Raw genomic sequence first — 20,825 nt, forward strand, 5'->3', positions numbered from 1 at the left:
GCCACACTTCCCAAGAGCAAGTGGTGGGATAATGACTGCTAGGAAGCTAGGCTTAAATAACAACAGGCTATGAACCAACATCATCCACATGCTGAAAGATTCCACAAGACTTTTTGGTGTTTATGCAAGCGTAAAAAACGGACATTTGTACCTAGCACGCTTAATGAGACCACATTCACGACCTACATGCTCATGCTCACGTGATTTTCTGCAAACGCAAGAAAGTCACACTTCTCAATGATATTTAATGAAACTATGTCTCGCAGATCGATGATATCTGATCCAGCGGCTACCTTGTCACAAAGCACCTGAGAAAAATGGCATCACAGCAGAGGTCCTGCAAGCAGCGAGTCCTTGCGAGAAGATCTGTTTCCGACAAGGAAACCGAGGATCTGTGGATCGCAAACCGAACATCTTCTGGTAGCATAAATCCAAACCGTTAGATTCTTATCAATGGACGGCTGGATCTGGAGCCCTAATTGATACCGGCAATGTCCAGTGGCGAGGTCAGTGGTTTGGATTGGGATGCGCGTGCTGCAAAGGTCGAGGGCCTGCAAGCTGTGGTGCTGGAAGATGGCGACGGAAGCTTCTTCAATCGCCAGGTGGAGCTGAGGGCATTGCAGGCACGCCTGGCTACTCGTCCGGTGGCTGTGACCATGGTTATTGGGCCAAATGATTGTGGGAAAACTAAGCTGCTCAAGCGGCTGAAGGAGATTTGGCTTTCGGACGAGGAGTTGGCGGCCACTTCTCCAGTGTTCTACTTTGACATGAGGACGGACGCGTGGGGCAGTCCTCAGGATGCAGCGGACCAAGTGCGGAAAATGTTTTGGCGATGGACAGATGTGTTGATGAGTTGGGCGAAAAGGGTGGAGCAGGGATTGAGTGCCGTCACCCTCAAGAGAGCCGGCAGGAGTCTCGGTGTGGACATAGCGCTGAAAGATGTCTTAGAGCTTCTTCCGCTTGGTAACGAGGCTAAGGCAAGCGATCTGGCCAAGGTGATGCACGCCTTCTCTGCACTAATCGGCCGAACTAAAATGACGTATCCAATCTTCATCTTCGACCAGGTTGATAAGCTGAAGAAGTGGGAAAAGGAAGATCTTGAGACCTTCTTTGGCTTCTTCAGGGCTCTGGTGAAGCAGGATAACAGGGCGTATCTTATACTCAGTAGCTCGGACGACTTCTTCAGGGTATGGCTCCGGGACATGTTCAATCCTGGACACTGGGAGCCGTTTGGTGTGGGATACTTTCCAGAATCTGATGCACGTACGTTCTTTGATGGTCACTCTATTCCGGCTGCTGGCAGGACACTCCCTCCAGCGTTTGGAGACTCTGATTGGAAGGACATCTACGAGGTATGTGGTGGGTCTCCTCTGCTCCTTAATCTGTGTGCTCGCGCTGCTGCTCACAACCCCATCAGCTGGAAGGTAGCAGCTCATTCTGTTATGTGCAATAGCCTTGGAACGATCCAAATGGGCCTTGCAGCTACACCTGCGATGGGCTTCTCTCCCGAGAAGTATGAGTCAATTTGCAAGAAGATAGTGCAACATGAGTTTATAGGTGCGAAAGCTGTCCTAGCGGAAATCTATAGCGGCAACAGGGTACAATGGAAACAGGAGATGTTGGCGATGTCGGCAGGTAACTTTATTCATGTGCGATATGTCACCGGAATGACGTCGTACTCGGATGTGAGGCTTTCCGATGTTGGGAACGAGGTTGACCTAGTCATGGCGCGCTCTCCTGCTGATCGAGCAGCTATGAAGGACGAGTTACGACTCTGAGTTGGACACATAAAATTATTGAAATAAACAAAATTCAGGGATGATTTAAATTTAAACCAATGTAATTGGTCTTTGGGCTAATTAAGTATGTACATTTTTGTATATCTTTATATATGGGCCTTGCAGCTCACAATTTTGATTATCTTTCAATGTGATTAGCTTCTAGATTAGGGATCTAAACTCTCTCTCTCTCTCTCAAGTTGAATATATAAAAGTTTTACTATATGAATCATTATTTATTTATAGAAAATCATTACACTGTAAAACAAGAAAATAAGATCCTAGTATAAATATGGGCTAGTGAATTTAATTTTTGGTTTGCTTTACTACTTAGGGCTAATATATAGTATATAGTATAAATTGGTAAATCATGTAGATATATCTGATTTTCGCACTAAGTTCACCACTCTCTATAGCCATGTCATAGTTTAAAAATAGTAAATCTATTTAGAATATACCTGGATATTTTGGTATATTCTACTATCTAAGGGTTTAAATATATTTATATTAATCCTCTGTTTATAAATATATACATGCTTATAATTTATTAACCTGCTTAAACAACATCCAATAGGTTAGTAAACTTTTATTTGAGTCCTTGAAAGCTTGGAGCTGAAAATTGAAAATTCCCCAAATTCTCGTAACTTGTATCAGTAGCTAAGATAATCTATTTATATCTTATCACTTAGAGTAGTTTGTAATTAAATTACAAAATGAAATAGCAAATTTTTAGATATTTTTATCTTTTCTATTTTAAGTAGTGATATTTCACTGTAAAATAAATATAAAATTATGTGCAAACACAAGAAAAGAAACATTGGAATTGATTACCAACTACTCTGTTGCTTAGTTGATCTGACTTGGAAGTTGCATTGCCAAGTGCTTCCAACCTGGAAATTTCCTATCAGAGAAAAAAATGTTGAGCAACAAATTTTAGAACTCAAGAAAGGAGAAGCGAAGAAGTCTTCAACGCCAGAATGCCGTCAAAAGAAGCCAGCGGAAACTAAAGCATATTGCCTAAACTCCAGGAAAAAATATCCGCAAGATCGTCTTCTGGAATCTCCAGCAGCGCATGCCCAGGATGGAGCACCCATTCCTCTGCAAGTTCGGACAAGAAATTGAGAGTATGGATAGTGAAAACATGGGGAATGTCCCATGGTTTTCTCACAAACTTGTCATGATTTTCTCTTTTAGTGTTGAATGCCTTCCCGAACTAAGAACAAGAACAAGATTTCAAAACCATGGCATGATTATTCTAGGAATTAAAATAAGATCGCTGTACGTAAGGTTTGAAGACGTCGTTGAGCACAGTCTTTGAAAGCAGTGACGCCTTGAGCAGGGAGAACAAAAAGAAGAAACTGAGAATTTACCTCGTTAACGCCCACGCTGACCTCAATACTCTCGAGGTCGGCCATAGTTTTCACCTTGAGCGTGTTGAGCAGGACGATGCTCTTGATCGTGGAAGTCGGGTAGACTTCGAGCTCGACGGTGATCATGAAGATCACATTGTCCTTGACGTAGCCAGTAGTTTGAGGGGATTTTCCTATCTTCAGCACTTGATGAGAATAATCAGGATGGCATGAGAAGTGTGTACTGCCAGCGCTGAAATTGCAGCAGTTTTGACGCCCACACTTGTAGACCGGAGCAGTGGAATCCGGCCCTTCTAAGGTAAGAATCTTTCCTCCCCGAAACGCGGAAGCATCCGTCACCAGATCGGTGAGAACGGTCTTGCTAACTTCCATGCTCGACTGATCCATCTTCTCGAAGGAGCCTGATCACAGACCCCACCGGAAGCACGAGAAAGCTCATGAGGAGATCAACGAAGTCTTTCTTTGCCTCGAGGAAGGGAACAGTGCGATCGGACTTCTTGTAGAGGAGATTGACTTTCACCTCCGCGGCAGGAGAGGAAGACGTAGAGCGCGACGTGAAAGCAAACGAACGAGATAACAAAGCAAATGCGACGACAAGTTCTAAAGTTCTAAAGTTCTAAAGTTTTAAAGTTCTAAAGTTCTAAAGTTCCCTGCTCCGAAGAGCTCGCGAAGTCATGAATCGGACCTGTTAAATCACTGTCGAATCTCGTGCACCAGGAACGATAAAAAAAAGGATGGTCGTTCGCGCCGATATTTGGAAAACTTAATTCTTGAAACTTTGGGGTTGACATGCCTGCCGGGACTTGGAGATGCCGGGTATCGATCCCGGTGCCTCTCGCATGCTAAGCGAGCGCTCTACCATCTGAGCTACATCCCCTTAGCACAAAGATAAATTTTGCAAAGCTATTCTCAAGGCATGGATGATTGATTTCCCTGAGAACGAAGTTGAGAATAGAAGCCACTTACAAGTTATCGCTGCGGTTGCGCCAACAGGCTTTGCATCTGCAACAAAACTTAGATGAGACCACGAAGAGAACAAACATGTATACAAACCCGAGCAATTTGCTGATAGTGCTTGTCTTCCAGTGACTCTCCACTGTCGATTGTCACCAGCGCTTCAAGCGAGCCCAGGCGAGTGTCCAAGGCTCCAACTTCTTCCGCTAGTCTTCTCACTTCACCATAGCCGGAAACGCTCGCAAGTCCGGTGCTGGTACTCCGCTGGTCGTTTTTGTTGGTTTTAGCCGCTGAACCGACGAGCAATTGCCTGCATTTGGAGATGTCAGTCACATAAATGATCCGCAAAGTAACTTACTTGAGAACGAAAAGGCAAAACGCAGCCGAGGCTGGGCCAGTTATCCCAAGATTCTGGCTGACCCCGTAGGACAACTGTGCTGACGTTTGAAGCCCTTGCATCAGCTGTTTCCAATAGAAGAAAGTATTATCGGAAATCAAACTGAAAGAAAAGAAACTTACCATCCAGCCCGAAGATAATCCCAAACAGATCAACGCAGCTATGGGAATAGCTGCTGTAATAGCATATGTGAACTCTGGGCTCTTGAGTTTAGTAGCCATTTCGCCCACCACTTTCTCTTGTAACACTTTGATTCCAGCACCAGATTCTGCCATCAGGGAAAGGGCAGCCATCGGGACAGCCGCTGGTTCGAAGTTAGGAGGAAACTTCGGAAATTCAATCTTGATCGGCTCCACACGACGAGTCCCTCTAAAGAAACGGTGCTTCAGTGCAGCTGCTGCAGAAGGACGACCTCTCACAAGGCCTGGAAAATAAATAATCAGATCAAGAGTAACTGCTAGCATGCATGCTTCAGTCTTACTGGGCCAAATCATGAATGCCTTGTCGTGCCGCGGTTGAAGCAAAGCAGTTACAAGCTCCCAGCCAGCGCCATCTTCACATTACACAAACAGTTAAATGATATCCAGTAAAGCCGCAATTATCATTACCATCAGCATCCAAAAGGGAAAACTCTTCCTTCGGAACTTGACATTTTTTCCTCCACTTGTTCAAATCGTATCCTGCGCGCTTAAGTTCTCCAGAAAAGTGCTTCTGCAGTTAAGCCACGTCCCTCCATAAGCTCGTAACACACGAAATTTTGATCTGCAAAGATTACCATCGCACTCTCATGTCGCAAAGATTTTACAGACAACTGCATCATCACCAAACCCTGTAACGAAAGCTAATTAGAAGTTGAAGAGAAAACACGCGTATTGAGACTTACAGCTGAGAATACGTCAAAACGATCTGGAGTATTCAAAAGCCAGATGAGTGGCGAGATTAGCGAGCAAAGTGGATCAGGAGGAAGCCTTGGCGTTCTCGTCGGCATGACGTACTGCTCAGGAGGTGCATAATCTGGGTCCATGATTGTTTCGTTTGGAACCTGTACTTGAAATTTTCATTTGAAAAGCATGATTTGCGAAAAATTCATCACTTACGTAATTGTAACCGGACCGTAGATTGACACATGCGCCAAGGTCAACGAGCTTAAAAGTATCCGTATCGCCAGCGAGAATTAGATTTAATGGCTTTACATCACGGTGCACAACGCCTGGGGATAAAGTAAGAACAAGATCTAAAAGACATTCGGCTGCAAACATGCTTACCGGTTCCATGGATTTGTTGTAGGTTATATAACAAGTGAGTCATTATAGTTCGGAGAATTAGAGCATTTTGTCGTTGGTTTGTAGAGCCATAACGCTTGTTTGTGGCCTAAAACAACCCTGTTACCAACATCTGATATTAGCCAAGGCATACAACCTTACACTGTCTCCGAGAAGTTGCTTTGAGAGATTCTCTGGAAATGTCTTTTGTTTCATGTAGTGATTCAACGTATGGTAGCCTTGAAACTTCCACACTAGCCACAGCCCCTGGACAGAAAATGCAATGCAGCAATCTTAGACGCGGGTCTCAGTCGCCACTCTGTATCTCGTACCTCTGTTAACTTTCTTTTGACTTGATCCTGCTTGACTCGCACCGTTCCCAGAAAATCAGCCACAGCCTCTGGCGCGTTTCTCTACAAAACAACAACAATATGACTCTCTCTCTCTCTCTCTTGACCAAATTTACCTGCAAGTACCGGTTCATGTACACTTCCGTATTGTGCATTTCTGAAGAGCCCGAAACTTGAGCTTTCGCTTTCTTCAAAATGACATGCATGCCCTCGTCGCCATTGGCTGCCAAAACTCCAAAAATCAACCTGTTGGTATCAAAACACCCAGGCTCTTACTTCCTCGGCCAATGTATCCATCATAGACGATTCCGAACGATCCTTCTCCAATGCGTCTTCCAACCTCAACTTCATTGGCTGGGAATTCCCTATTACGATGAAACAAAGAAAACACACGCTGCGTTGAGCAACAGAGTTATAAACTTGGAAGTCGAAAACCTTTGACGACGAGCATGCAAAGGAGAAGCGAGGAAGTCAACAACGCCAGAAATGCCGCCAGGAGAAGCCAGCAAGAACCAAAGCATTGCCGGTGCTGCGACAGCCCACCATTCCAGAGACTTGACCAAAAAAAAAAAACGTTTCAATCAAACGAGTACCACAAAAGGAAGAAATCCACGCTTACAGTCTGCGAGCTGGGAAGCACTTCCAACGAGTCTTGCAAGATCGTCTTATGGAAAAAAAGACCACTCTCCCGCAATGCATTCCCGACACTGCCCAGGATCGATCGACAAAATATCGACATCTAAGAAATTCCTTGCCTGGATTCCATCATACTGCGCTCCAAGCTCGCGACGCTCACCCGGAATCCAGCGCTGGCGCTGGAAATACGACCCCGGGAACCTCCTCGGAGCTTGCGCAGCTGGATCGGACGTCCAAGCCATGGCGATCCCAATGCGGCAGCGTAGGACGTCATGGCGCCAGAGATCGCCGCCCCTCCCGCACCACAGCTAGGCGATAAGATTGCGATTCTTGGATCGCAAAATAAATCCCGCCGTTTAGGGTTCTGTCAGCTAAGATGCTGCCACGTGTTAGCGCGTATAGCCGTGTGATCTAGACAAGCGTGCCGGCTTGGAATGACCGTGTCATACTCGCCAATGGTCTATTCTGCCAACACGAAGGAGGCGCACGAACAGCATTATTAGATTTCTAGGTCTTGTGCCTCTCTCGCTGAGATCTCTGGGCAGAGATCGATCATAGATCACTTAGCCAGCAATCGCAAGCCAGGAATCGATACTTCGCGAGATTTTTTTCTTCGGGACATCGATCGATCGCGATGGCAGTGAGTAGCAGTAGCTTGATGGGTCGATCGACTGGATCGATTGATTGATTGATTGGTGGGTTTGTTTGCAGCAAAGGAATAGAGCTGGGTCTCACGTCCCGCGATTTGGGAATTGGGATCCCAACGATCACGCGCCCTACACCAAGGTGTTCGAGTCGGCCAGAGCTGGAAGAGGCGGCCGATTGATCAACCCAAATGATCCATCCGAGAACCCAGAAGCATTTGGAGCGTTTCCTCCACCGCCTGCCACTGTTGCCCCAAAATCGCCCCATCGCCAAGAACAGCACCAGCATCAACAAGACAATCCGACGGATCCAGCGCGAAGATCGCGCACGGAGCAACGAATTGGCAGCAGGGAGGACGGGGAATTCAAGAAATACATGGAATCGCCCGCGCGCTACCGGCAATCACCTGCTATGGTGGGAAGAACTCCATCCTCGTCCTCCGATAGCAACCGGCGCTACAATGGATCAGACATCCATCGATCGCCGCTCCATCCGCAAGCCAAGGTAAGAAGATCTTGGGCAGCTGGATTTCACGGTTTTGGATCGCTTGCTGGCACAGATTCCCGAGAGGAACGCGCCTGCATTGCCCAAATTCGGGGACTGGGATCCCAAGGATCCATCGTCGGGAGAGGGCTTCACGACAATCTTTAACAATGCGAGGAACGAGCGGCAGCCGGGAAGAATTCAACAGGACAGTGCTCCGGATCATCAGCAGCATGGCTATGGACGAGGAGGAGGAGCTCATCCCGGTCGCAAGCAGCAAGTAAGTCCTCGCGACTCAATTGGAGAAAAAAGAAATTCTTTGACTGTTTCGATTCTTTCTTCCTTGCAGAGCAACTGGTTTTGCTGCTTTGGCTGATTGATCCATGGCGACAGACAGTGAAAACTATAGTGCTACCATTTTTGTGATTGATAGAAAGAGACCATTGTTGCCAAAAGACCATAAGTAAGGTATGTACACAAACCATAAAGGAAGAGATTTTTTTCATGCAAAGCTTAGAAGAGGTTTCGCCGAGATTCGAACTCGGGTTACTGGATTCAGAGTCCAGTGTCATCACCACTAGACCACGAAACCATTTTTCGCAAAGAGAGTTTTTTTCTTGTTCTGGGGAAACGCTTAAGAGAAACCAAAGTTATAGCTTGCTCGGTCCCAAAAGCTCAAACGATTCTTCTTCTTCTTGATATGATCTATACTTACGAACGTATGTTGAGCGAAGCGCTCAACTATATTTCATGCAAGCGATTCACAAAAGAGACTGTACAAAAGCGAAAGGCTTACCCCCACAAACGCTAAAAGCTTCCTCTTTGACGAAAGACACGCCATCCAGCATTGACGCACTGCGCAAGAGCCCAAGAGACAATCAGAGACGATCGAAGACCAAATGCGCAAAGACGAACGTTTTCACGAGTTTTCGCTAGCGCCTGCTCGTCGGAACCACGTCGCAAAAGCCATGGCCAGGTTCGAGCTCTCGTCCAGCCCGCGAGAAGCGAAGCTCAGGCACTGCTGGAGAAGCTCCTGAGCATCGCCAACCGGAAGCGTCGAGATGAGCTTGAGGAACACCTCCTCCAGATTCTGGTGGAGCTGCTTGTTGCAGTTCGCCGACACTGCGTTCTCCTTGGAAGTTATGAGAACTGGAAGCCAGTCCCTCACCATCTTCTTCCTCACCTCCCTGGAAACTAGGATGGATCCGGTAACCATGGCCTGAGCGAGGCGAGATGTGCACCGGAGTAGAACCGCGGGCAAGCCGGGTACATTGTTCCTCCAGACGTCGTCCATGAAAGCTCTCTTCAAGTTGGCAGTGAAGGAACTCTGCTCGCTCCACTCGAGCACGGCATTCTCCGCGACTTTGAGCTCGATCATCCGTTCCACAAGCCATAGCAAGTGCCTCCCGCTCACCACCGCCGTGTGAAGATTCTGCCGCTGCATGGCTTCGATCTCGTCGTGCCTCCCGCGGACGTTCGGGCTCGAGTACTCCTCCACCGAGTCCTTGACCGTCTTGAGCCCATTCTTGAAAGCGTTGTCCAGGACCAACCTCACAGTCTCCCTCGACTTGTGGCTGTCGAGGATCTTCCCCACGAAGAGCTTCACGCTCGCAGCGTTCTGATGGTTGTGGGTGGCGGCGTAGACGAGCTCGCTCAGCATCGTCTCCACGGCGCTGTCACTCCCGGGGATCACCCTGGCGATGATCTCCGGCGTCTCCTCGAGCTGGAGATAGTTGAGAAGCTGGAGGATTTGCTGCTCCTCCTCCCTGCTCCAGGGAACAGCCTCGAGGAACTTCAAGCACCGCGCCATGCAGTCATCGTAGAGAAGCTCGGCGGTCACTGGGAGAAGCGCCAATGCGGACTGGACATCCACGATAGCCTCGCTGAAATTCTCCGTGTAGAAGAGCCTGAGGATCCCGAGGTAGACCGGCATGGGAGAAGTGGTGTTGATCCTGAGATGCGTCTTTGGAGGCTCTTGCTCGGCCGCCATGGAAGCCTGATCGTCGCCTTTCCATCGCTCGGACAGGAGCGCTGCGAAATACCTCGATTTGGCGAGCACTTGGGAGTGGAGATGGAGCACATTCTCCTCCTCGTCGCCGATGAGATGCACCACGACGTCGGCGGTGGATTCCTCGCCGAAGGAGATGATCCGCGCCTTGTCTGGATCGACCTTGACATCCCTGGAACCCTGTTCTTGCAGCTGCTCCTGGTGCTGCTGCTCGTCCCCGGCGCAATCTTCTCGATTCGCGGGGAAGCCATTACCTGTGATCTGCCCCACTCGGCTGCTGTCGCTCCCAGACGATGATACGCGCTGCCGCTTCCTGGCCATGGCGCTCGCGATCTCGTCCCTCTTCGCCATTATCCACTCTACCCTAATCTTTTGTTTGGAGACGAAGAGAAATATCCTTTTATCTCGAGCTTTCGCCATCCCGTCCAGCTCAAAACTTGGCTACCTGGATAAAAATTCCGAGAGCTACAGGCACACGATGATGCAATCCACGACAGACGATGAGAACTATAGAAAAACAAAACTTTGAGCTGCGTTACACGAGTTTTACGATAGAAACCTGTGACAAACAAGGAACACGAATGAATCCATGAAAGAAAAGAGAGAACTTTGTGAGTACCTTGCGCGGTTCGCACTTGACGATGCAGTCCAGCAGCGAGGATTCAAGCACCATCGCGCTTGAATCCTTCACGAGCTCGCATTTGCCATCCTTTTCTCTGTAGACGGGGAACGTTCTAGTCGAGGGCGAGGTCGAGTGAAGCTCGAAGTTGAAGCCGCTGTCATGGAGCTTCTTTGCGAATGACACCGAGAGAATGTAGCCTCCAAGAGGACTTGCAGCACTGCACAGCTCCAAGTCCTTGTTGTCCTTGCAAGCGTAGCGCCTCACAAGCTCGTAGCTAAGCGAGTTCTCGTTTTGGAGCTCTCGGAATCCAATGACGTCCATGGATGGTTGCCATTCCACCGTTTGGATGGTTAACTCCGATGCTTGTGCCTCTGCATATCCAAAAAGGAAGGGATCCGCTATCCTTGCCTGTGAAGTTGGATCATCCAGCACCTGAACAAAAAGATATAGAAGATGGTGACCAAAATGCTTTTAAAGAACCTTGCCTGTAAGTAATCGAGACCTTTCTCTGCAAACTCTGAGGTAAGGCCTTCAGTAGCTAGAGCTTTCAGCACTCCGCCATCGCCAGTTACCGACTGCAAAAGTTTCCATGGTGACATTCTCAATATCTGGTGATCACCAGCGACTGTGTTTGTGTCAAAACAGGGAACTGTTTCTACGGTTATAACGCAGACCTGCATTCAAAGAAACAACGTGAAACTTAAGCTTGAAAAGCTAGCTATAGTCTTACTTGCGTGGATTGGAGCCCGAAGAATTCTTCTTCGTCCAGAAGTGAACGAATCGGTTCAATGAGATCCGAGCTGGTACAAATGAACCAAGGTATTTGGCAGACGTCTCCTGGAAATTCCTACGCTCCCACAGTTAGTGGTGAAGACTACCTTTTATGAACAAGAGCACTCACGAGCGTAGCAAGGTTTTCAATTGTTCGAAGATGTTGAGCAAGAAGCTGGAGTCGTGATTTTTGTTTGTCCAGTTTTTGATCCCCGTCGTCATTCGGACGTATCAAGGAAGCAACAGCCACTCTATTGCTTGCAATAACATCGAGTCCCCGCTTCCAATAACCTTTTCCACTGTTTGTTTCGCCATCTCCCGTATATGTGCCTTCTTTCATCCACCTCTCGAGCTCCTGCTTGGAAACCAAGGGAATCTCGGGAATCTTGGTGAAGCCACTCAACCTGCATTCGTTCTTTACAGGAGAACATTAACAGCAAAAATATGCACGGTCATACCGTTTTAGAACGCTCGCAAGCTTTCACAAAGGACACTTGAAGAGCTTTGAAGTCGATGTTCAAAAGCTCCTTCAGCAACGAATCTCGCTCTTCTTGCTCGCCGACAGAAAGTCCTGCTAAAAGGTGGTCCTGCTTGGATTTTATCAGACTTTTCTTTAAGCCACTCTTTCTCATTTGCAACTTCCGCATGGCTTTCACCTCCTATAAGAACCGTTAATTCGGCAGATTATAGAACTCACTTTCGGCCTACCTCTTTGCGTGCTTCAGCTTTCTCCTTGCGTTTCGCGGGCGTATTCAGCTCCAGTAGCCCCTCGGGAGGATCCACTATCACTCGCCTTTGCTCCATATCAACCACGGGAACTATAGCTTCGACAAAAGGAATCCAAATAAGAGGGCCCTCACCAACAGATGAAGCTGGATTTCGTTGGACACGCAGCAAATCACTGGCTCCAAAGTTGCACATATCAGCAATAGTTCCAATGTTTTCCATGGAGCTCTATCATAAAATATAGTAAAGTAAACAAGGCATGAGCATGAAGTAACAAAATTCATACCTGGACAAAAACGTCCATGCCTATGAGATCTGGAATGTAAAACTCGCCTTCTTCCAGAGCAGGCCGTTCGTCACGCTTGACAAGCATGGTAGCACCAATATACTTCGAAGCCTGAAAAAAAATACAAATTTTGTCAAAGAGTAAGAACATCTGAGCTTACCTTCTCGACCGAGTCCACATTTTTCAGCGTAAGCAACCAGCACGGTAGCTTGCCAGCTCGATTTCTTCCACTGACGAGATCCACACACTCTATCGTCTCTTCACCTCTCTCGGAGATTTTCATCCATCGCTTCCCAGGCTGAAAGAAGCAAGATAAAACTTACAAATTGTTTTTCTTCTAAAGAGAACTTGCCTTCTCAAATCGTTCTTGAGGGAAATCGGTAGAGGACCGAATGAGCAACTCCCCACGAACTCCATGCTTTCTAATCACAACGCCCACCTCCACAAACTCATCCCTGACCTTGTCTTCGTCTTGAATCGATTCAACAGATTTCTTATCCACTGTGCCAGAAAAAGCATCAAACGAGAAAGAATGCGTTCGCTTGAGCTTACCAGTGGCAAGAGCTGTGAACCTGGTGCCGCAAGAAATCACTCTCGCGGTGAGAATCCGAGCGCCATTGCTGCCGTCGGTGCTGCTAATCCTGGATGAAGATGGAGGCCACGATGAAAGAAATGTGATTCCCGAGCGAGGAATCGAAAGGACATGTGAAGAAGAAGCTCCGAGCGCCAGCGCCATGGGCAAGCATTCAATCTAGGGATTCTATCAGCTCCCGGCATTTCACAAGCCCTAGAACAGAGCTTATTTGAATTCTAGGTTTAGCGGGAAGAGGGCGAGCTAGGGTGTGGTGGAAATGGCGCTCTCCTCCCTCGCCGATGCGCCATCGCTCTCCAGATCGTGTAAGTTCGCCGAGAACCCTCCCATTTGATCCTTTTTTCGTCTGTTTGCAGCCGAATCGGGCCTTCCGCCGCTTGGACGATCCTGGTCCCGTGCTCGTCACGACGACAGATCGATAGACGCGCTTTTTGATGAAGGTAAGGATGTAGAATGAATTGGTCTAGAGCTGAGAGATTTCCTACTTCGTTGATTCAAGGTCTGGTAGGGATTGACGAGGAAAGTCCATTGGAATTGCCAGTGTCCACAAAGACGTCGAGTGTTACTGAAAGTACACGCACTGATTCAGCTCAAGGCAGCCACTCTGTGAGCTCGTTTACTGTCAAAAAAGATGATGCTGAGAAACAGTGCTCCACTCCAACCATGTTTCCCAGCGTGAATCCCACTTTGAGCTCTCCGACAGAAGAATGCAAGCCAGAGACACCACCGGATGAGTAAGATGGAGACTCAAACACTTCATCCAGCGAAAAGCATTCGAAAATCGACACTCCTCGTTTGATTTACATTTTCGACAGGGAAATCTTCAAGAGGAAATGGAAGGAAAATCTCGTTCCACCTCCAAGCTTGGAAAAGAAGAGTTCCTTTGACAGCCTTCTCACTCATGTTTCGTCTGTTAAACACGACCAAGAGCCTTGGAAGAAAAAGGTACGTCGATCTCATATGGTTTTTATTCTCTTATTTTTCCACGTTTATTTCACAGGATGACGACTGGGGTGAGAGCTCAGATATCCTATCTATGCTTCCGGATGGCTCGGAGGGTGACTTTAATAAGGCAAAACCGGAAAGAAGGCCATCTAATATATCGAAGAAGCCAACGACTGAAAGACCGGATACACCATTTGAGTTTGGTGAGTACCAACCTTCGTGCCTCTCGGGAAAAACTCCTATAGCCGGAAGAAGACGAATGAGCCCCACAAATTTCAGCTCAACACTAGGCAACACGGAGGCAACGAGCAAGCTCTCAGATAGTACGAGCCATACAAAACGAGATGGAGACGACATTTCGTTAATCATCCCCGTTACTCCTCCAGTTGACAAACAAGCCAAGCCCACTCCAGCAATCCAGCAACGTGAAAAAGGTATGAACAGCCTCAGTTTTCGTTGGAAAAACGTTGTATTTTTCAGCGCAACCAAAAGCACACCGAATTTCTTTTGCAAGTGGTCTCGAAACCCTGAGTTCGCAGGTAAAATGCTTCGATATAGTATGCTTCTAAGTTGCTGTTTTGCAGGAATCTGAAGAATCAGGATCCGACAAGCGTGCAGTTCCTGAGAGTGGGAACTCGGAAAGCACATTGTTTGAGAGACTAAGACAAACTCTAGTCTCGAAAGGGATCCTTGAAAGCGAGAAAAATCAACTAACAGATGAAGTCAAGCAACTGAAATCTGAGAACTCCTCACTGAAAGAAGAAATTCTTAAGGTTGAGAAAGAAAAGCTGCGAATTGAGAAGGAGATTTCTGAGATTGAAATCTCTAGCAATTCAGCACTGTGCAAGCAATTTTCAGAAGATAAAGAGGAGGCACAAAAGATTGTTGTGCAGCTATCATCTGAAATCCATCTTTTGAAAAACACTTGCATTCTTGCGGACGAGAAGCTGTCGTCATTACAGCGAGTTTACCAAGAAGAGGTACCTGTTTTTACGTTTTTTTTGCTTTCAACAGATTGTTCTGAAATGTTCTGAAATGCATGCAGGTGAATATATTGAAAATCTCCCATGCGAGGGAAATTGAAGCGAAGGAGAATCAGCTGAACAGCGAGGTAAACGGATTTCTCCTTCTTCTCAATCTCTAGGACCTTTTCTGCCTTGTTGTAGAGAGCATTTGTGGCAAATCAAAAGCATACGATGGAAATGCTCACGCAGCTAGTCTCAAAATCCAATGACTGGTGTACTAAGGTCGACGAGATACAGCATTGGATGGTTACAGAGAAAGAGAACTCTAATAAGTTCAGGACTGAATGGCTGGACGGGTTTGAGAGATCAATGCATCAGCAACACACGTTCATGAATGAGTGGCAAAACCAGGTTCAGCAAATTCTGAGTTTTACGTGTTTCTCTTCTAAAGCCTCGCCATGGATACTGCAGTTGGAGGAGCTAATGCGAATTCTTTCATTGTCTGTCCATAACATTAAAGATTTACAGACTACTGAGAGGGATAGTCTCCTCAGAGAGCGAGCACATTTACAAGCACTTCAGGTTTGAACTGATTTCTTAAGTCGCAAATCAAAATCTGTTTTTGTAAGTAGGAAGCTGTCCAACGTGAGCGATCCCAGTCTCTGGCGGATCTTACAGCGTCAAGGCAGAAGATGGACGAGCTCAGAAGTATGTGTCTTCAAGAAAAGGAGTCATTTCTTCAAAAGTGCTTTGAGGTCAGAGCGCGATTTGTTTTTCAAACTTAGCCACCAACCAGCAAATGAAATGCAGGAAAAAAAGGAACTTGCTGGTGAACGTGATGCAGTACTTCGAATGAAGGAACAGCTATATCATGCAGATGTCTCACTTGAGAAGCAACTTGTGGAACATGCAGCGAGAATACAAAATGGTTTGGTGGCTGTGGTAGTTTGTTGCCGAGTTCTGTTGTCTTGACAAGATTTTTTCCTTGCCCTGTGCCACCAGAAACTGGAGAGTTGTCCAAACAACGATCTGATCTTGAAAGAGCGCGAGTTATGGCTGCTGAGATTGCACAGGAAGTGGAAGATGGACGGCGGGACCTAGAGATGCGATACCAGGAACTTGACAAGGAAAAGGTGCAAAGTTTTTCAATACCTACAAAATTATGTGAAAACAGTTGCTTTCAGAGATTCTATGACACTGAAAATTCAACAACGGACGCAAGGCATAGCTGCGGACGAAAGAACAGGTCGAGGACAGGTAAACAAAAGAAGCGTGCTTCGGACCCGACCACTCCGCTCTTCAAGTTGATACAGCACAATCCATGGTAAGTTTCCATTGCTTTAGCCTTTGTTTCCTCAAAAAGTGTGTTTTTTCCATGCAGGAATGACACTGTGAAGCAACTTAGAAAGAAAGTTAAGCGCAAGTTTGACATCGCAAGCAGCTCGTCGTGTGCTCCTCAAGGGGCGGGCGAAGAACTTATGGCAAGCACGGAGGTATGCTTCAGAAGCAATGAGAATTTTTGTTGATTTTCGTTTCATAGGCTCTACTTCGGTTGCAAGAGCAGCAGCAGTTCTTGCATGAAGCTGAGAAAACGTTGAAGTCCAACGAACGGTGGACCAAGAACTTTCTTAGCAGCGGGAAGAACATTCCTTAGTTATATGCTCGGGGAGTTTACTTTAAAAATGCCCCTCAAGAAGATACCCTGGTGGAATTCGTGGATATCCACTGTCGACTTTCGAGTGGCAGGCAAACGTGGAAGGGTGGGAGGAGGGAAGCTGCGTTTTGGGTTCTTAGGGCGCAGCCGTGTCAGCGCCATCGCTTCAGGTACTGTTACCATCATCTGATGAATTTGGCATGATCTTGGCGATCTTCTTTCCAGGCAACACCGCTCTCGCGCTTCTGGCATGGATTGGTTTCCTCCCTTTCGATCCTACTAATGCTTCTGCTGCTAAGACTTGGTAAGAACAACTTCAGGCTCAGGAACATAGTTTTTGCCGGGAGGACAACCATGGGGATTCGCCACTGGCTTTTGGTGCTCACCTTCTACCTGGGAAAAGAATATGATGAGGATGGAATTCGGTAGTGGATTGTAGCTCAGGGATACAGTTACAGGCTAGAAAAACGTGAAAAGTTTTGGACTTGGTAACGATGGAGGCCAAGTCAAGTGGAAAGCAGGTTGCTGGTCGGCATGCTTTGGCGAATTCTGCGAGCCGGGACTTATTCGCTGCTGCTCGAAATGGAACAGTGCATGATGTGGAGACCGCTCTCTCTGCTCTCAAGAAGATTAATGGTAGCGTCGATGCTCGGGACAGGTTTGGCTCGACCGCCATGCATATCGCAACCTGGAGGAATCACGTTCCGATTGTGAAGAGGCTTTTGGCTGCTGGAGCTGATCCTAACGCTCGGGTACGTTATTCAAGTTCTTCTTTTGCCTTTTGATTTCTCACTTCTTCTCATGTTCGCAAATTTTAGGATGGAGAATCCGGCTGGGGAAGCTTGCACAGGGCTCTACATTTTGGTCACCTTGCCGTTGCCGGTGCGCTTGTTGACGGTGGCGCTTCTGTGTCCTTGGATGATTCGAAAGGTCGACTTCCAGTCGACTTGGTTTCTGGTCCTGTCAAACAGGCTGTCACTCCATCTTGCAGAGGTGAGCTGAGGTTTCGCACCATCATCTTAAGCTACTAAGTTTTTTGCTTTTTGTCCTGCAGGAGTTGTCTTGAAGGAGCTTTTCAGCTGGGGGAATGGCTCAAACTATCAACTCGGGACAGGCTCAGCAGGCATTCAACGCGTACCATGTCGAGTTGAGACTCTTCACGGTGCTGATATCGTCCGAGTTTCAGCTGCAAAATTCCATAGCACAGCAGTTAACTCAAGCGGCCAGCTATTTTCCTGGGGATATGGAAGGGGAGGACGCCTGGGACACGAGGACTACAGGTTTGCAATGCAGAACTTATTTCGTGCAAACCATTTCGGTTCCTTCTGGCAGTGGAGAAGTTGCAGTTATAGCACCTCGTCAAGTTACTGGCTTATGCGGACGACGGGTTAAAAACGTTGCAGCTGCCAAGCACCATACCATTGTAGCGACGGAGGGTGGTGAAGTTTATACATGGGGTACAAACAGAGGTGCGAAGCATTTTTCCATCCCCTATCCATTCTCACATATTGTCTTTACAGAAGGACAGCTTGGTTATCCTGCTGTAGACACTCAATCTACTCCAAGGCGTGTATCTACTTTGAGAGCCAAAGTAGTGGAAGTTGCAGCGGCGAACAAACACAGCGCCGCTGTTACCGAGTCCGGAGAGGTTTACACTTGGGGATGCAACAAAGACGGCCAGCTGGGATACGGAACTTCAAATTCCGCTTCGAACTGCGTACCACGCGTAGTGGACTATTTGAAAGGAAGGAAGGCCTTGACCATCTCCGCTGCAAAACGTCACACTGTTGTGATCGTAGAGACCGAGGTAAGTAGCTGATTCTCCACGCATGATCGACCTTACACAAGTTATTATGCAGGTGTTTACATGGGGCCACAAAATGGTGTCACCCAGGCGCGTGGTGTTAGTGAGAAATACAAAGAAGGCGGGACAACACCCACTGAAGTTCCACTTATCCGAACGCCTGCATATCGTCGCTGTAGCGGCGGGTGTGGTGCACAGTACGGCGATCGCTGCGGATGGCTTGATTTTTTCGTGGTTGTCTGCTGATCCACAACTACATGCACAGCAGGTAATCTTCGTTTGTTCTATTGTTCCTATGATGTTTATACTAGCTGTTCTTCTTTTATACCAGGTGCTCACTATGACTGGACATCATGCGTTGTCCGTGTCTGCGGGAAAATATAGAACGGCAGTAGCAACTTCTACTGGAGACGTTTATGCGTGGGACAGTGATAAATCCTCCAGTCCAGCTCCGCTGCGCATACATGGGATCAAACGCGCCACACTTCTGGCTGTAGGTGAAACGCATTCACTAGCTGTGACAGAGATCTACGTGCCTGCTTATCAATCGGACTCGGAACCTCTGGTTCCAAATCAAACTGCTACTGACGACAACGGTGATGACGCGCTCGTTGTCACGCCACCGAGGGATCCAGAGGATCGTCTTCCCTCTTTGAGGGACTTATGTCAAAAGGTGATAGCAACGACAATCGTCGAACCGAGGAACGCATTGCAAATCCTGGAGTTTGCAGATGCGCTCGGTGCTGATGAGCTGAAACGCTACTGTGAGGTATGTGTGTGCTGACTGCTCAACTTTCTCATAGTAGTAATCCCTTTTTCTTTTTTCTTCAGAGCCTCATATTGCGTAATCTGGACTACATATTTGCATTCTTTGGCGCGAGCTTTGGTACAACGAGGTCATCAGTTCTAGCCGACTTGGAAAAGTCCTGGGATGCCTGTTCTTTACAACCATGGAGTCATCGACAGCTCCCAGTTCCCAGCGCGACAACACCTGCTATCGTGGACAGCGAAGAAGACGTCGCCGACTCCTTCGCGAATCCAAGAATTCTCAAAGACCAGTTGTTTCCAACGCCGCCCGGTGCAGGATTCCTTCAGGAAGACAGCGCAGGAGATAGAGCTACCAAGCAACTACGTGCGATGCGCAAGAAGCTCCAGCAGATTGAGTTGCTGGAGATGAAGCTCTCCAAGGGACAGAGCCTGGATGACCAGCAAATGACCAAGCTGAGCACCAAGAAATCAATTTTGGAGTCTCTCAGGATCTTGGAAACGCAAGAGCCTGAGACCAGTGGAGAAGTTTTTCCCGAGACCAGCTCCAAGAAGCAAAACCAGCTGACTGACGAACGCTCGAAACGCCAGCGTCGCAAGAGCAAGAAAACTAACAGCAAGAAAACTGAAGTCCAGGTTCCTGACAAGGTGGAAGAGGTAAGCTAGTCTCATATCATGCTTTCATCTCAGATTATTGATCTTTCTTTCACAGGTGGCGACTGATTTTAAAGAGGACATGGAATCCAAGGTTCTAGGATTCAGACTCCCGTCTCCTTCTGCAGAAGTGACCAGTGGCTCCGACCTTAAAACGGAAGTTTCTAAAGCTGACGATGGTCGCTCCAAAGCAACCGTTAAGAAAGCCAAGACGAAGTGTAAGAAAGGTGGCCTCTCCCTCTTTCTAACGGGTGCTCTGGACAAAGCTCCGGAAACCATTCCGCCGCCACCGCCGCCGGTTCCACTCGTTGCGAAAACAGATGGCCCAGCTTGGGGTGGTGGTGCTCTCATGCGCGGCAAAGGAGCTGCGTCTCTCTCCGAGATTCAAACCGAGCAGAAGGCCGAGTCAAGCAACACCAGTGCTAACAACAAGCCAGTGACGATGCAACGCAAGCCTCCGGAGAGCTCCCCTCGCGAGGCAGCGGCACCGGGACACCAGCGCATTCCTCTACAGCAGTTTGTTCGATCGCCGCCAGCTCCAGCGATGAGCTTTACACCCCCGAAAGCCGCACCGTGGACCGGAAGCTCATCGCCTGGCGCGTTTCCATCGCTGAGAGACATCCAAAAGCAAGAGGTAAAAGTCTTGTCCCGAGGTGGTGGTGCTTGATTGATCGTGTTTCTCTTTCTCTTTTTTTTTTTTTTTTTTCTCTCTCTCTCTCTCCAGGCCAAGCACAAGGAGCAGCGAGCATCGTTTAGAAGCCACCAAGTTGGAAGCCCGCCAGTGGTTGGATTCGCCGCTTCTTCGTCCGGCAGAGATGCTGCCGCTAGCAGTAGCGATCTCTCGTCCGAGCATCCCAGCTGCTGGTACAAGCCCGACACGAGCAGTCCGTCCAGCATTCGCTGCATCCAGATCGAAGAGAGAGCCATGAACGATCTCCGCCGCCTCTACAAGAACGTGAAGATGGTGAAGCCCGATTCTTGACACAGCCAAGAGCTCCTTGGTTGCTCGTCAATAAGAATGGAATGATCATAAGCATTCCCTCTAAATATTATCTTTGGTCTTACCTAGAGAACTGAAACGAAATGGTAACTCTACATTATCATTGTGATAAACTTTGCAAAACAACGAAGAAGAGATCTCTTACAAGCCTCATACAA

At 47.7% G+C, this 20,825-nt stretch overlaps 6 protein-coding genes and 2 non-coding genes across 8 annotated transcripts; 3 read left to right on the forward strand and 5 right to left on the reverse strand.

The window, feature by feature from the left end:
• Positions 1 to 3,820: 3,820 nt before the first annotated feature.
• On the reverse strand, positions 3,821 to 7,092 carry LOC9656236 (serine/threonine-protein kinase STN8, chloroplastic). The gene is made up of 17 exons (XM_024669473.1): positions 6,867 to 7,092; positions 6,731 to 6,818; positions 6,547 to 6,665; positions 6,388 to 6,476; positions 6,228 to 6,334; positions 6,094 to 6,174; positions 5,924 to 6,028; positions 5,765 to 5,870; positions 5,597 to 5,709; positions 5,383 to 5,541; positions 5,275 to 5,328; positions 5,108 to 5,210; positions 4,981 to 5,052; positions 4,622 to 4,923; positions 4,461 to 4,564; positions 4,202 to 4,412; positions 3,821 to 4,150 (listed from the first exon to the last, which is right to left on the reverse strand). The coding sequence occupies exons 1-17, from the start codon at positions 7,019 to 7,021 to the stop codon at positions 4,118 to 4,120; spliced, it is 2,001 nt and encodes a 666-aa protein (XP_024525241.1). The 5' UTR covers positions 7,022 to 7,092; the 3' UTR covers positions 3,821 to 4,117.
• On the reverse strand, positions 3,953 to 4,025 carry TRNAA-AGC. Its single transcript has one exon. It is a non-coding gene; the product is annotated as a tRNA-Ala (tRNA).
• An 80-nt stretch (positions 7,093 to 7,172) lies between the features above and the next one.
• On the forward strand, positions 7,173 to 8,386 carry LOC9656237 (RPM1-interacting protein 4). The gene is made up of 4 exons (XM_024669489.1): positions 7,173 to 7,387; positions 7,459 to 7,896; positions 7,952 to 8,155; positions 8,225 to 8,386. Exons 1-4 carry the CDS (start codon positions 7,382 to 7,384, stop codon positions 8,249 to 8,251), a joined length of 675 nt encoding a protein of 224 aa, XP_024525257.1. The 5' UTR covers positions 7,173 to 7,381; the 3' UTR covers positions 8,252 to 8,386.
• A 9-nt stretch (positions 8,387 to 8,395) lies between these two features.
• TRNAQ-CUG lies at positions 8,396 to 8,467 on the reverse strand. The gene has a single exon. It is a non-coding gene; the product is annotated as a tRNA-Gln (tRNA).
• Positions 8,468 to 8,540: 73 nt separating this feature from the next.
• LOC9633255 (BTB/POZ domain-containing protein At3g05675) lies at positions 8,541 to 10,382 on the reverse strand. The gene is made up of 2 exons (XM_002960685.2): positions 8,791 to 10,382; positions 8,541 to 8,730 (listed from the first exon to the last, which is right to left on the reverse strand). Exon 1 carries the CDS (start codon positions 10,301 to 10,303, stop codon positions 8,795 to 8,797), a length of 1,509 nt encoding a protein of 502 aa, XP_002960731.2. The 5' UTR covers positions 10,304 to 10,382; the 3' UTR covers positions 8,541 to 8,730; positions 8,791 to 8,794.
• Positions 10,383 to 10,384: 2 nt separating this feature from the next.
• On the reverse strand, positions 10,385 to 13,043 carry LOC9656238. Its single transcript, XM_024669464.1, has 11 exons — positions 12,841 to 13,043; positions 12,641 to 12,789; positions 12,449 to 12,586; positions 12,289 to 12,399; positions 11,985 to 12,230; positions 11,735 to 11,935; positions 11,407 to 11,691; positions 11,236 to 11,352; positions 10,991 to 11,179; positions 10,503 to 10,937; positions 10,385 to 10,442 (listed from the first exon to the last, which is right to left on the reverse strand). Exons 1-11 carry the CDS (start codon positions 13,022 to 13,024, stop codon positions 10,419 to 10,421), a joined length of 2,079 nt encoding a protein of 692 aa, XP_024525232.1. The 5' UTR covers positions 13,025 to 13,043; the 3' UTR covers positions 10,385 to 10,418.
• Positions 13,044 to 13,139: 96 nt separating this feature from the next.
• On the forward strand, positions 13,140 to 13,708 carry LOC9633256. Its single transcript, XM_024674925.1, has 3 exons — positions 13,140 to 13,185; positions 13,237 to 13,320; positions 13,380 to 13,708. The coding sequence occupies exons 1-3, from the start codon at positions 13,140 to 13,142 to the stop codon at positions 13,616 to 13,618; spliced, it is 369 nt and encodes a 122-aa protein (XP_024530693.1). The 3' UTR covers positions 13,619 to 13,708.
• A 2,771-nt stretch (positions 13,709 to 16,479) lies between these two features.
• Positions 16,480 to 20,809, forward strand: LOC9633257. Its single transcript, XM_024668786.1, has 11 exons — positions 16,480 to 16,614; positions 16,670 to 17,196; positions 17,263 to 17,437; positions 17,499 to 17,724; positions 17,777 to 17,913; positions 17,965 to 18,251; positions 18,304 to 18,516; positions 18,580 to 19,017; positions 19,080 to 19,670; positions 19,726 to 20,301; positions 20,392 to 20,809. The coding sequence occupies exons 2-11, from the start codon at positions 16,939 to 16,941 to the stop codon at positions 20,647 to 20,649; spliced, it is 3,159 nt and encodes a 1,052-aa protein (XP_024524554.1). The 5' UTR covers positions 16,480 to 16,614; positions 16,670 to 16,938; the 3' UTR covers positions 20,650 to 20,809.
• The last annotated feature ends 16 nt before the right edge of the window (positions 20,810 to 20,825 follow it).

This window comes from Selaginella moellendorffii, unplaced genomic scaffold, assembly GCF_000143415.4.
Source record: "Selaginella moellendorffii unplaced genomic scaffold, v1.0 SELMOscaffold_0, whole genome shotgun sequence".
NCBI lineage: Eukaryota > Viridiplantae > Streptophyta > Lycopodiopsida > Selaginellales > Selaginellaceae > Selaginella > Selaginella moellendorffii.

Coding starts and splice junctions, on each gene's coding strand:
- LOC9633256 (XM_024674925.1), top strand. CDS start 13,140: ATGGCGCTCTCCTCCCTCGCCGATGCGCCATCGCTCTCCAGATCGT. Junction 13,186..13,236: donor GCCATCGCTCTCCAGATCGT/GTAAGTTCGCCG, acceptor GTCTGTTTGCAG/CCGAATCGGGCCTTCCGCCG. Junction 13,321..13,379: donor AGACGCGCTTTTTGATGAAG/GTAAGGATGTAG, acceptor CGTTGATTCAAG/GTCTGGTAGGGATTGACGAG.
- LOC9656238 (XM_024669464.1), bottom strand. CDS start 13,024: ATGGCGCTGGCGCTCGGAGCTTCTTCTTCACATGTCCTTTCGATTCCT. Junction 11,692..11,734: donor CTTGCGAGCGTTCTAAAACG/GTATGACCGTGC, acceptor TCTCCTGTAAAG/AACGAATGCAGGTTGAGTGG. Junction 10,938..10,990: donor AAGGTCTCGATTACTTACAG/GCAAGGTTCTTT, acceptor CTTTTTGTTCAG/GTGCTGGATGATCCAACTTC.
- LOC9656236 (XM_024669473.1), bottom strand. CDS start 7,021: ATGACGTCCTACGCTGCCGCATTGGGATCGCCATGGCTTGGACGTCCG. Junction 6,666..6,730: donor TGCTTCCCAGCTCGCAGACT/GTAAGCGTGGAT, acceptor TTTTTGGTCAAG/TCTCTGGAATGGTGGGCTGT. Junction 6,175..6,227: donor ACATGAACCGGTACTTGCAG/GTAAATTTGGTC, acceptor GTTGTTTTGTAG/AGAAACGCGCCAGAGGCTGT.
- LOC9656237 (XM_024669489.1), top strand. Junction 7,897..7,951: donor CGCTCCATCCGCAAGCCAAG/GTAAGAAGATCT, acceptor TTGCTGGCACAG/ATTCCCGAGAGGAACGCGCC. Junction 8,156..8,224: donor ATCCCGGTCGCAAGCAGCAA/GTAAGTCCTCGC, acceptor TCTTCCTTGCAG/AGCAACTGGTTTTGCTGCTT.
- LOC9633257 (XM_024668786.1), top strand. CDS start 16,939: ATGGAGGCCAAGTCAAGTGGAAAGCAGGTTGCTGGTCGGCATGCTTTG. Junction 18,517..18,579: donor CACAACTACATGCACAGCAG/GTAATCTTCGTT, acceptor CTTTTATACCAG/GTGCTCACTATGACTGGACA. Junction 19,671..19,725: donor TTCCTGACAAGGTGGAAGAG/GTAAGCTAGTCT, acceptor TTTCTTTCACAG/GTGGCGACTGATTTTAAAGA.
- LOC9633255 (XM_002960685.2), bottom strand. CDS start 10,303: ATGGCGAAAGCTCGAGATAAAAGGATATTTCTCTTCGTCTCCAAACAA.